At 41.2% G+C, this 14,422-nt stretch overlaps 1 protein-coding gene across 1 annotated transcript in view; it reads left to right on the forward strand.

The window, feature by feature from the left end:
* The window catches only part of ITGA1 (integrin subunit alpha 1), a 90,127-nt gene that overhangs the window by 34,619 nt on the left and 41,086 nt on the right, over positions 1–14,422 (forward strand). The window contains exons 9-14 of the mRNA XM_054986534.1: positions 1,895–2,060; positions 7,009–7,082; positions 10,516–10,654; positions 12,544–12,686; positions 13,191–13,334; positions 13,927–14,184. Of these exons, the coding sequence (XP_054842509.1) occupies positions 1,895–2,060; positions 7,009–7,082; positions 10,516–10,654; positions 12,544–12,686; positions 13,191–13,334; positions 13,927–14,184 (924 nt within the window). The remainder of the gene's footprint in view (positions 1–1,894; positions 2,061–7,008; positions 7,083–10,515; positions 10,655–12,543; positions 12,687–13,190; positions 13,335–13,926; positions 14,185–14,422) is intronic.

Here is a 14,422-nt window from a genome sequence, read left to right on the forward strand (position 1 = left end):
AATATATCCCATAAGCAAATGGAATTTTTTTAGCTAACAGATATTTGGAGACACTATAATTCAACAGAAAGGAACTAAAAATTTTACTCAAATATACATAGCACCTACTCATGAATTTATTTATTTGCTTCATTTACTTCATTTATACCCCACAAAATCCAGTCCCCGCGTGGAAGACATCTGTGTTACTGTTTGGAAACTTTCCAATCAATTCTCCCATAGACTTTAATGTTACGTATGAGACCCTTTCATTGCCCTCAAAGCGGGGGAATAGTCTGTTTGGCCGTGTAGGTATCCTACAGACCCAAGAAAAGTGGTGGTGGTCTTCCATTGAAACGAATGGGAAATAATGATGAAATAGAATTGGCAAACAGAACAATAATTATACTCGCCAGGATAACTACATTGTCAAAACAAAACCTTATGAAAAAAAACAATAACAAAACAGTTCCTTTTGGAATTAATAGCAGAACAAACTTCCATGCACAAGCCTACCTACAATATTGTATATATACAATGCCAATTTCAAAACACTGAATCCTTGACATAGTTGGATAAATAATAAATATATACATCTGTTAGAAGTGTCACCAGATAGAAGTTGTCTTCCTTATTTAGGAATTTTGAGCAAAAATGCTAAATGGTTTCAATCCTTTCACCTGAGAAATTTCACAGACTCTAAGAAACCATCACAACAGTTGACAGACACTGAAGATTTTTTAAATTAAAAAAATTATCCTAAAAGGCTTGTTATCAACTTTTTACAGAAGCTTATCCACAAGAGTAGAAAATGGAGTAAATTTACATGAAAAATGATAAAAGATGCTTCGTTGTGTAATTTCTCAAGATAACTGGCAGAGTATTTTTAAGTTTGGACAGCATCTGCAGTTTGTATGAGGGAAAGCTTCTATAAGATCTGTCAGTGGTATCTCACATCAGCTAGCCTTAAAATCTGCAACGCTGACCAACATATTTGTTGGAAAAGTGTGTTAAAGGAAGCTGACTTCAGAGACATGTGGAGGCTATGCCCAGTAGCAAAGAATTTTTGGCACAATGTCATAGAGGAAATAAAACACATGACAGGATATCAAATACTAGACCATGTAAAGTGTTTGTTCTTAGGCATATTAGGTGATGCTATTCCACTTATATACAAGAACGTGACAATTGACTTCTTAACAGCAGGCAGAACAGTATTTATAGGCTAAATGTTGGGAAAGTACAAAACATTGAAATATGATTGATTTTTAAAATATAGCTGGTAACATATTGAATCAACACAGCTAAGAGATGCTCATGCTAAGAAGCCTTATTTTCCTACAAGTTGGAAACCTTTTTTTTAATTATTGGCAAAGACGGCTGCAACTCACAGCTGATTTTTACAGTTGCACAACATCATTATAATTTAGAGATATATTCTTGTTTGATTACAGATTTTGTTGGGTTTTCATTTGAATGGTGATTTTATATGAATCATAAAAACAGTAGCTAGCACTATGAAAGGAAAAATACTTCTGTTCCAAGTATGTAAAGTTGGTGTAAGTGTGTAGTGTTTGGTTATTGAAAGTATTCTATATAATGAATTGTTTCTTTATCTTTTATTTCTTTTTAGTAATATTAAGTGGAAGTGAAAACAATAACAAAAAACTTGACCAATAATATACAAAGTGAAATGATAGTTCAGGCTCCTCTAAAACCCAAGATGCTGATCAAACTTACCCCTGCCATAAACATACTCCATAGACTCCATTGCTACTTCCCAGTGACTGCCAGTGTTCTAAAGAGGACCCTCTTTCCTGACAATTTGTGTGAAGTTGTCCAAGCTATGATAAGAATGGTGAAACACACGCTTTGTGACTAAAATATCTTCCTGGCTTTTTTTTTAATGCCATAGATTCTTGGCTCCTACAACAGAGGGAATCTAAGCACCGAGAAATTTATTGAGGAAATAAAATCAATTGCAAGTAAGCCAACTGAAAAGCATTTCTTCAATGTCTCGGATGAATTTGCTCTGGTTAATATTGTGGAAGATCTTGGAGAGAGAATATTTGCCCTGGAAGGTATTTTTTTCTCTTTTCTTAAGTTTTAATAATTTCCTACAGTATAATTGCAGCAGTGAAAGGATTGCATGGCATTGAATGTTGTCATTAATTGAGAGAGGATGGTTTTGGAAGGTATTTCCCACCCAACCCCCCCAGCATTATTTCCCTAGACTCTAAAATTCCCTGATTTACTTCTCAAGAATATGAGGGGGGAAAGTAGTTATCCATGTAGATCCGGTGAGGTAGGAATGCTCTTTAAGTCAGAAGAGGGGATCGAGAAAGATAATGCAATGCTAAAAGTTGTGCTGCAGGTAAACACTAATGAATGTATGAATGTTATGGGCATATGCTGTAATTATTTTCGTATCCTTTATAATACATCCCCAAAATTATAGAAGGCTAGGGTAATTGAATATCCTTGGCATTTATATGGATAGTTAGTTGAACAGTTATTAGAGCATGTTGATCATGATAGTTGGCCAGAGGCACAGGGATTCCTGAGCCATAACCATGTGTAGGCTGAAATCTTTGCCTCTTCTGAAGGCCCTTTTGTATCTGTTTTGCATTCTGCCCAAAATGATAACCATCCACTTGGCCTAAGGAAAGTTGACAGATAGGGTATGATGGTACTAGGCACTCTCCAAGGGCATTACGTTTTCCCCAGATACCTCCCGAGGTTGGATCTTGGCATGTTCTGGAAGCTCCATGCTTCCCAGGTGCATTGGAATGAGGACTATAATGTGTGAGGAGAAGAAGCTTAGACCTTTCTGCTGTGTTGTTTCCCCAACCTGAGACAGCCACCAGGTAGCAGCTATTTGCTCTATTGGGAAAACTTGCATGTAGCCATATCTATACACATGCACCCCCAAAGGGGAAAACAGTCACTCCCTGCACCAGTTTCAGGTTGAGAAAACAGCATAGATGGAAAATCTAAGCCCTTTCTCCCCAAGTGCTATGGTCCCTATCTGAATTGGTCCCCTGAATACCTGGGAAATACAAAGCTCCCAGAACATGTCTGTGACCCCTATCCAAAGACATACCAGGTAAAATGTAACATATAATTAGACTGACTTTGAACTCAGGTAATTCTTGTTTAATGTGGCTTGTAATTAGTAGAGATGGGCACGAACTGAAATACAAACCAAAATTTGTGATGAACCAGGCCAGTTTGTGGTTCGTGAACCAGCGGTTCATCAGATCCCATTTCTGATGAACCGCCACAAACTTTAGGCTGGTTCGTTTGGTTCATTTTTCAGTTCATCACTGCAGACAGCCTGGCGCTGATCAATCAGTTTCCTAGGCAACAGGGGATAGATTTCCTGCAGACCTTCTTCTGACCTGGAATTGACCTTCTGCTGACCCAGAACTGGTGATTTGCTGGCCCAGAAGTGACTTTCTCACAAACCAAAATGAACCAATTCGTGAACTGGGGCAGATTCGTGAAAGTTCATGGTTCATGAAACGTGACAAACCACGAACTGCATGGTTCATTTTTTTCTGGTTCATGCCCATCTCTAGTAACTAGTGACAGGCCTATTTTTCTCTTTAGTTCCCTGAACTTTGTAAAGTTATCTATAAAATAAAAAATGCCCTTCTCCATCATGATTCGGTTAGCACGACCCAGCAACTGGAGCATTCTCCATCCTTTCTACATCAGATGTGAGCAGCTGTGATCTGAGAAGATGATGGTTTGGTCTTTATCTCAGCCACAAGCTCATTAAGCGATCTTGGCAAGCCATTGGCTCTCAGCTTCAGTTCCCCATCTGTAGTACTGGGTTCATAATACTGGTCTCTACCTTACATGATTGCTGTGATGATTAATGTGATATTGTATGTGAACAAGCAGCAAGTGTTGTATAAATGTTAACTATCATATAATAAAATGTTTAAAGCCAGTGTATTCAAATTAGTTGTTCAAAACAGCTTACATAGAAATAAAAAATACAGTGGGTTGGGTTGGGTTCACCAGAGCATTTCCACAAACCTCACCCCTCCTAGTGTAGTCCCAAATGCCCCTGTTGCTGTCCCTTGGAAACTTTTGTCAGCCAGAAGCAGCATTTCAGGAGACATTTTTGGCTGTAGTGGGAGGCAGGAGGTGAGAAAGATCCTCTGATGGGTTCCCTGATGGATCTCAGCCAATAAAAGCACTACATTAAATTAAATGTTGTAAGCAGGAAAAAAAAATCAAAACATCAGCAACAGAACCGCCACAAGTAAACATTAAAAAATAGCAATGGAGGAGACATTGATCAGATTCAAAGGAGGGGGGGGGGACATTAACCCTTTCTGACAACTGGCACGGCGAAGCCTCAATACACATGCACAGCTTGCTTGTTGTAATTAGCCGTGTAATACAGGTGCCAGTCTTTCTTATCTACCACAGTTAATAGTTTAGGGAGAGGGCAATTATCTATTGGAAAGCGTTGGCGGAAAGGCTTAACTACTCCTTTCCCAGCAGCGTGGACCCAATCCAATTCAGGCCCTTTGCAGCTGTTGTGGTTTGTTTATGTTTAAAAAATGCTGGGAAAATCAAGCATGTTTGACCATCATTGTACGTGAGCCAGATGCCTTTCTGGTTCCAAGTTTGTGGACTTGAACTTCAACTAAATTAAATGGCTTCAACTACCAGCCAAACTTTCCACATTCTGTCCTTATTTCTGTCCTTAGATTGCAAATTCTCTGAGCAGAAAAGGCATCACTTCTGTTTTTTATGCAACATGTAATAAGATATTAATAACTTTTTAAAAAATCACAAGGTAGGAATCAGAGTAATATATAAATGATTATATTCCCTAATGGGGAAAACATCTGCACATACTTCATGCGCAAGTATCTCAGTCTTCCCTGGATAATATTGAGAGTGCTTATAGAGATAAATTGACTCAATGTGAAAAGAGACACCAAACATGTAGAAAATCATTTATGAAAACATATAAACTAACATTTCATAGCGAACAAATTACTAGGAATCTCCTTACAGTTATTGGACTGATAAGAGACAAACTTTGGACCGATAGCTTCTCATTCTTGTAGATATTATTAATGAGGGATCATGTACATTCTTTCTTGGGATGTGAAGAGAGTTCATTCTTCACTTTTACATTTGGGCTGCATTTGTTATTTGCACAAGAGAGAAAACAACAGATTTCTTTTGCTGTCTCCGTGGATGCTGCTCATGCTGCCAAAAAAGAGAGCTTCCTTTTAAACTGGCTTGCTTCTTCAGCAGTGTGGACAGCTGCCATGGAAGGGCCCATCAGAGACACCTCTGACGACATTGCCAGCATTCCCCTCTCCTCCACACACACACAGTGGATCACATCCATTGATTATGCAGGGAAGATGAAGATCTGAATTCTTTGGTTTAGTGGAACAAGATCTGCTCCACAAGTGGAGTTCTGCATGCAGCTCATTGGATCCAAGCCATAGTTTGCTGAATTCCCCCCCTCCCTCCAAAAAATCCAAATTCTTTAAATATCTCACTGGATGAAAGTAATGTAAACCGCTTTGGAACAAGTGCAGTCCAAAGTCTGCTGAAAAGCATAAACAGAGAACGTATCTATATACCTTTTGTTCTTTGGTGAATGAGTAGCCTTCTTTTCCCATGAACCCTCATTACCAAATAAAACACTGCTAGTTATCTTATGGAGATGCAAAACTGAACTTTTTTACTACAGTGCACTTGTTTTACCAAAGTTCCGTACCAAGCATACCATATCCTAAGCTATTTCAGGCAATATTCGAGCACCTTATTCGAAGCACCTTAAAGACCAACAAGATTTTCAAGGCAAAGGATCTCTGAGATCTCCATTCCTACCTGTTATCTGATGAAGCGAGTTTTGACTCTCAAAGCTCATAGGCAGGAAATCTAGTTGGTCTTTAAAGTGAGTCTGAACTTGAATCTTGCTGTTCTACTGCAGACCAATACAGCTGCCCAACTGAAACTATTTCAGGCAGTAACTTGTTCAGAGAGTTGAGGGTGGTTTGATGCAGGCATTCTTGCTCATGGTGTGTGCACTGATTTCTTTGTCATTGGTCTGGATAACCAGGTTGTACAAGGGTTTGTGGTTCTTTAAATATCTGCTAAACCACATTTACCAGTAATAATAGTGCAATGACAGAAAAGACTGTGTACATCATGAGCATCTATCACACCACTGCCAGCTCTCCAAATTTTTTTTTGTCTTTTCAAACCAAAACGAAATTCTCAAATCGGCAAGGTGCTGTCATATGACTCTTGGGGATCTCTATCTCCACTAAGAAGTTTTAGAAAAATGAATTTGTCTTTGTTAGGGTCTCTTCTCAATTTCCTCTAAAGCAGAACATCAACGCTAATTTGAAAGGGTTAAAAGAAGGAAAACAAGGTTTTGCAGAATAGTCCCATATATCCTCAGGTTGCCACTGAGTTTCACCTAATGAGTTTTGAAGTTAGATCGAACAAAACATCTAATTTATTTCACAGAAAACAAAAAGAGCTTTGATAAAACTAGTAACATTTTTAAGGGGAGTTGTACACATTTGGACTTCTTATTCTTCTGAATTTTGATGTGCCCTGCAATTAAGCTAAAAGCCAGCCATTTTGAATGAATGCAGCTTAGCAGCCAGAGGAATAATGGACTCAGTGTCTGTTTGGAGCAAATGGAATGTGGCCGAACAAATTGAGATCAAAGATTTCCAGTGCGCTTGCTACTTGACGGAATTGGACCAATCTCAACATTTCTGTTCATAAAAGATGTCTGTTCTAGCTATTGTACCCACTGCCCCAACCAGGACATATTGAATACTTAAAGTGCAATCTTAAGCAGAGACTTAAATCCTGTTAAGTCCATTGAAATCAATGGCCTTATATGAGTGGGATCTGGTTATGATCCCACTTTAAGCCTAGTTTCTGCTTAATTTCATGTTATCAATATCATTTCAATATTTAGATCCATATATATTAAACTAGTAAACGTTTCCTCTTTTACAGCAACAAAAGATGAGCTGGCAGCCTCTTTTGAAATGGAAATGTCTCAAACTGGGTTCAGTGCACATTACTCCCAGGTAAACTGACCAGATTGAAACTTTTTTTTAATATAAAAAGAAAAAAGGAAAGTTGTCTTTATTATTTATGGAGTTTCCTTGGATAGTTAAGTGATATGTTTTAGAATCAGAATGTGCAGGTGTGCACGTGCTGTCAAGTCGCAATTAAAATATGGCAACCCCAGCAAGGGGCTTTCAAGGCAAGTGAGAAGCAGAGGCGGTTTGCCATGGCCATCCTCTGCAGAGTTTTCCTTGGTGTTCCCCCATCCAAGTACTGACCCTGCTTAGCTTCCAAGATCTGATGAGATCGGGCTAGTTGGTGTAGTGGTCAAGAGCACAGGACTCTAATCTGGAGAGCCGGGTTTGATTCCCCACTCCTCCACTTGAAGCCAGCTGGGTGACCTGGGGCTAGTCACAGCTCTCTGGAGCTCTCTCAGCCCACCCACCTCACAGGGTGTTTTGTTGTGGGGATAATAATGACATACTTTGTAAACCGCTCTGAGTGGGTGTTAAGTCTTCCTGTAGAGCGGTATATGAATCTATTATTATTATTATTACTACTACTATACCATGCCGTCTTCCCTCTCCAGAATCAGAATATCTCTGTTAAAAAAATATTACCTATTTATTTAATGATATCTGCTGCCAGTCAAACTCCAGGCACTCTATAAAATAGCAACAAGCAAATGTTAGAGTAAATTGACTAGATATGATGACTGTAGGTCTCCAAATTAATTTCCTGATTCCAGCATGGTGTAATATGTATAGGGTTGGGCTAGGATCTGGGAAACTCAGGTTCAAAAGTGCCATGGCAGCTTCTTGGGCTGCACTCTGTGTGTGGGGGGGGGGAGGGATGTGGATATTTAAACCTTTTCTCCAGGCCATTTTTACAATTGCTATTCCTAACCTCTAGGGTGCTAATTTTTTCCATGGGTAAAAATGTTCCAGTATCCAGTGTATTTCCTCCCAAGTTTGAGAGGGATTGAGATAGTGAAAATGATTTGTGCAAAATATCCATATTCATATGCCTGCTGCAGCCATGATCATGCACCTTCTAAGTTGCTATCTGAAATTTCCATGCAAGAAGGAAGGCATTCCCCCTCCCTTCCTGTTGTAATCCAAAATACCTCCAGTAATGTTGCTCATTCAGGAAAGAGAGCTCCCAGGAAAAGCCGGGGAGAGTTGGAGGTTTGCAGTGAGTGGGGTGAAAACCACCCCTCTTCTGTGCACAAGTACCCTCCGTGGAATCCAAGACCAAATTTTCAGGCATAGCTTAATGGCAGAATATGGCTAAACTCAATTGTCCATGCTATCATAATGACATTGCCATCAACACTGGTGGGAGTTTCTTAAAAGCATGTGATGTCATCGCTGGAACATGAGAAAGAGACAAATAGTGCAGTCCTAAATAGAGATGGGCACAAAATGGGAAAAAAACAAAATTAGAGTTTCATGTTTTGTCGCGTTCCACGAATCACGAACTTCCATGAAATTGTCCATTTCACGATACAATTCGTTAGTGTCTGGGGTCTGATGCTCAGCCCCCAGACTTGCTGGGAGAAAGGAACAGGAGACAGCCGGGAGGCAGCTGCCCAACTGCCCCAACAGACTCCCAGGGCCAGAACCTGCCAGCAACCGAGGGAGGGAAAGAAGCACCCAAGCCTCAGAGGGTTAGAGGGGGCAGGTGGAAGTCAGCTGGCCCCACCCTACAGGGGGGGCTAGGAGCCCAGGCAGTGAGAGGGAGGACCGTCAGAAGGGGAATAGCCCTAAAGGAGAAGGTACAGGGAGCAGGGGCAGCCAGCCAACAAGCCAGCCAGCAACCTTACCGGCAGGGGAGGAAAAGCAGCAGCAAAGACAGCTCAGGACCATGCCCCAGCCTCCAGGCAAGCTTGAGGGGATTAGCTAGGACCAGGAAAAGCTGGGAGCAAAGCCATCCCAGGTGTGGCGACCTGAGGCACTCAGTAGGGAAAGCTTGGCAGCCAGACAGGAAAGCACAGCTGTGGCTGATCAGGGCAGCCAGCAGAGAAAGCCCAGATGTGACTGCCTGAGACATTGAGGGCCATGGCTAGAGTGCAGAGAGGGGCATGACTGGCAAGTGGAGCTGGGAATAGGGGAAAGATATAAGGAGAATCCACCCACAGGGTGTGGTGGGTTGTGTAGGAGTGTGGTGAGTTAGGAGCAGGATGTGGGAGAAGGAGCACGACATGTTGTGTAAGAGTGGAAGAGGAGAGAGAGGGAGAGCAAGAGAGATAGAAGAAGGAAGAGCGGAGGGGCTGAAGAAAGGAAGGACCAATGAGCTGGAAGCAGGAGGAGGCAGCCGGGAGTCGGCCAGGTCGAGCAGGCCTGCGAGGGGGTTGAGAGGGAGTGAGGGTGAAGTATACCCCCTGTCCTGCCACGGAGCAAGGCCCTGCAATATCCCTGGTGGCTGTCTGGAGTCAAAGTCAGGTGCACTGGCATACAGCACCATGGCGCCCGCAGTGGAACCTGAAAGTTAGTTTCATGATTTGTCAGAAGCAGGAAGGTACAGTACACTTCAATGGCCCACTTCATACCCAGAGATGCCAAACTCGCAGGGAGACTTCAGTAGGCTCTCTTCTATCCACCCTCCCAGTTTGACCAAGATTGCAAAACGTTGACCAGGAGGCAGTCAACAGGATGAGTGGGAAGTGCTGGCAGAGTGCTTGACTGAAATGAGGACCAGGACTTGCTGGGTCAGGACTCAGGAGGAGGACAAAGGATTACTGGCTGCAGTGTGGCGCTGTGCTGGGAAGATGGAGTGAAGGGTGGACTGCAGGGTTTTGAGGGATAAGATTGGTTTCCCCATAGCTACAGAAGGCCGATCTCCTCAGTTGCCTAGGGAATTAAACCCCCCCCCTCTCCTCGCTGTATAGGGCAGAATAGAAACTCTCCAGTTGGCAAGGAGAGCTGCCTATCAAGGTTATGTTGGCTAAGATTAGGGTTTCCAATGGCAACAAAAGGTCTGCAGACATTCCAAGCCTATGTTGCCTAGGGAATCAATGGTTCGGCACCAGCCTGTCTGGTGTCACGTATCATTCACGAATCGAATGACTCAGGCCAAAAAGTGGTGAATTTCATGAAAACTGCAGCCCCACAAAACACATTTTCGCGAAACATGAATTGGCCTGATTCGTCATGAAATTTGATTCATATTTCAGTTGAAGGATGGCTATGTGCTGCATAATTACACGGTCCCTTTTTTTTTGTCTTACAAAAATCAAAGCAAGATAAATATATATTTATATATAGCAGGCACAGTAAGAACCCTGCTAGAGGCCAAAGCATAACACAGTTCTGTCATAAGGAGAGTTACACCCTCCTCAGCCAATTGACTTAAATTGACTTAATAGGGATATACTTTGTTAAGATTGCATTGATAGTGATTAAAGACAGCATTGTGGATTGCATAGAAAGAAATTCTCTCTTGATATCTAAGGACTGGATCATGCTCGGAGCAGTTGGAGCCTATGATTGGAATGGGACTGTCATCATGCTGAAGAATATGACCTTTACTCCAAGAAATGATTCATTCTCTAAGGCTTCAGAAGAAAATGCCCCTCTTGCAGCTTATTTAGGTGAGTGGAATATTCCAGTTAAGATTTCTTTTTCTTCCTTTTTTTGTCCTACATCTTGTTCTTATGATGGGAGATGGACCATGGCTCAGTGGTAGAGCATCTGCTTTGCATGCTAAAGGTGCCAATTTCGATCCCTGGTGTCTCCAGTTAAAAAGATCTAACATAATCGGCCATTTCCTCACGATCTAAAAATAGCGAGATACTCACGGAAGGCTGCCAGCTTGCTCACGCAATTTCTGACACCATCCATTTAAAACAGCACAAATCACGTTTGTGGTATTTTGTAAACGGATGGCGTCAAAAATCATGTGAGGAAGCCAGCAGCCTTCTGTGAGTATTGCACTATTTTTAGACCTTGGGGAAACAGCCATCAAGTACTTTTAAAAGTCTTTACCTGTTTGAAACCTTGGGAAAGCAGTTTAAAGATGGACCAAAGATATAAAGCAACTCCACATGTTCCTGTTATAAATCCACCAGCAAATAAATACTTTGTATTTGCGGGATATAAATAACTGCACTGTTGTAACATGATAAAGATGACATTACAATGGAATTGCAGGCAGATATGACAGAAGAAATTTTTAGGATATGGCCTTGGATCCTAAGCAGCACAAGCCAAGTTGCCCTTGATGAAGTCAACCTCTCTGCCACCCCTCCCACTGCAGCCTTCTGTGCTCTCTGAAATTGTGCTTCTTTGGGTCAATGTACCCCCTCCCAGGAACAGTGTGGGGGCAAAGTGGGAGTCTGAAACAGGAAAGTGAAATTGGCAAAATTCATCCTCCCCTTCTCCACAAATGGAAATGCCCTTCCATCGGAGAAACTGCATTGTGCCAGTGGAACACCATCTTAGGAACCACATCATGCTATTTGGTGCTTCCACTTACCTTAGTACTGCAGTATATAATTGCTTTGCCTTTAGCATGTATTACTTTTCAATGGACCCTTCAAAGTCTGAAATGACCAGTTCCTCAAATAGGGTATGAACTCACTTCTCACTTCTTCAGATACAGCTAGAATGTTAGTCCATCTGTCCTTATGTCTTGGAGACTGGAGTGATTACAGAAGCCGAATGATAATAGCTGGTGAATGACAATGGCAGGCGTGATTGAATAGGATTGGGTATGCAGAGGGGTAATAGGTGTGGAGAAATACCATAGTATGAATTATCTTGATCTTGGTCCCCAACGATACTTCCTTACTATTAAGGATCTTTTATAGATCCTTCATGGCTTCCCTAGTGTGGGATTTATATTCTCCTTTGTTAGAGCTGCAAGACCTTGTGCTAACCTGGTGGTTCCTGGTCTGGTATTTGTGAGCATTTTGTACGCTTGGAAAAATAAAAATGGTATTATCATTGGAAGTAAAAGTGGCTAGGGTATTGGTTTGGATGTAGGAAATATGTTTTCAGGCCCTTGCCCAGTCATGAGGCAGACACCATGACCTTAAGCAAATGACACTAAGTCCAAACAATGATTCTACCATGCTTCAATAATTCTTTACCAATCTACTTTACCAGCTGGCAAGATTGTACTGATGAGAGACAGCACATGCTGACTAGTAGCTTAGTCATCAGTTGGAAAACTATAATTCAGCCTAACTAACCCCATATTATTGTGAGAATAACAGAAGCTAAAACCCAGGTATGCTTCCATGAACTTCATAAAGGGGAAACAAAATTCACACATACTTTAAAAAATTTTTTAACTGACATGCTCTTTTGTACATTCTAATACAATCCAATTAATTATCTAATCCAATTAATTATCTGCCTTGGTCTATGTGAGGAATTCTAAAGTGTCTGTAATTTTTTTTCACAAAAAGAAAACATAAATAGTAGTTACCAAAACATTCTGTTAATGAATGCTATATCTCCAATCGTTTTATTTCAGGGTATGCAGTAAATTCTGCCTCAGTACCTGGAGATGTTCTATACATTGCTGGCCAACCTCGATATAATCACACTGGTCAAGTTATCATTTATAGGAAGACAGATGAAGATATCGAAATAGTTCAGAGATTAAGTGGAGAACAAGTAAGTGTGGCCATAACAACACCTCTGGAATGCCATTAATACATTTATCACATATGTTACAATCTTCTCATGATACACATGTGTAAGGGATTCAGTTTCTTAGACAAAGTGGACTTGCACTAGTGCCCCACACTGTTTTAATTCTGAAAATGGGTGTGGTCCATAATTTTGGAGACAACTGCCCCACAGAAATGTGTGAAACAGACTAGAGTCACATGGAGATTCAAAATTATTTGAATGATACATCTACATGAGTGCTGTATACATGGCCACTACTATTCGTGCAATGGTAACTCTTCTTATAAGGGCAGTCACAATTGCTTAAATGGTAGGTTTGCATATCAGGCTTTCCCCCTGAATTTTAAACATCACTTAGTATTAGTTCGCTGTGTTTCATTGAACTTTTATTATGGTTAGATGTAAAGCATTAATAAACAACCACTATGCTGAATTCCACTATTCATGATGATTACAGATGTGTGATGTATGTTGTAAAAATTACAGATTGGATCCTATTATGGGAGTGTTATCACAACTGCTGACATCAACAATGACACACTTACTGATCTTCTTCTCGTGGGAGCACCTATGTACATGGGGACTGAAAAAGAAGAACAAGGCAAAGTGTATGTGTATTCTTTGAATGAGGTAATGACAAAAGAGTAACTGACGGTGGTTAGTGTGTCTGGGTCAGACCCGGATTGAAATCACCACTCTGTCATGGAAGCTTGCTGGGTGACCTTATGCAAGTCACTGTCTCAGTCTAAGCTAACACTCAAGGTTGTTGTGAGGATAAGGGAGAACTGTAAACACTCTGAGCTGCCTGCAAGAAGAGTGGGGTAAAAATTAGATAATTGAGCTTGGTGTCCAAATGATAATTTAGTGGTGGTAGTAGTGAGGGCTGGTGTGGTGCAGTGGTCAGAATAGAACCTAGAATGATTGGGTTTGAATCCCTCGCTTGACCATGAAAGCCCACCAGGTGACCTTAGCCCCGTCAAACTCTCTCAGCGTAACCTACCCTCACAAGATTGTTGTTGTGGAGATTAATGGGGGGGAGGGAGGTTGAGGCGAAAAGCCACTTTGAGTCCCTGATCAAGGAGAAAAGTGGGATATAAGCATCATCCCCCCCCCTGCTGTCAGCATCGAGAAAGAAAAGCAATGCTTGTATTGTATGTTTTGGAATCAGGGTACTTGATTGTAACATACAGTAAATGGAAACTCATTGGTGTGATATTCACAGACCAGGTTTGAATATCAGATGAGCCTTGAGCCAGCCAAGCAAACGTGCTGTTCAGTACTGAGAGACCAAGGCTGCACAAAGCACATGAAGAATGAACCTTGTGGGGCTCGTTTTGGGACCTCAGTTGCTCCAGTAAAGGATCTCAACCTTGATGGGTTTAACGATATAGTCATAGGAGCGCCTCTAGAAGACGATCATCGAGGAGCTGTGTATATTTATCATGGAAATGGGAACACCATAAGGAAAGATTATGCACAGGTAGGGCAAAAATTTAAGTGATTCTCCAGGTACAAGAAATAGATTGTTTATTACAGTGGGACTTTCTCATCTCTGGGAACCTGAGAGTCGTCTGTTATTCACCAAAATGTATGGGTATTTATCTGTAGATATCTGTATCTGTAGATAAATACCCATACATTTGTTTGAGAATGAATTAGCTTCATTTATATTTTAGTAAATGCCACAAGTTTGGTGAATGCATTCATATGTGTATATT

This window comes from Eublepharis macularius, chromosome 8 (genome assembly GCF_028583425.1).
Source record: "Eublepharis macularius isolate TG4126 chromosome 8, MPM_Emac_v1.0, whole genome shotgun sequence".
NCBI classification, from domain to species: Eukaryota; Metazoa; Chordata; class Lepidosauria; order Squamata; family Eublepharidae; genus Eublepharis; species Eublepharis macularius.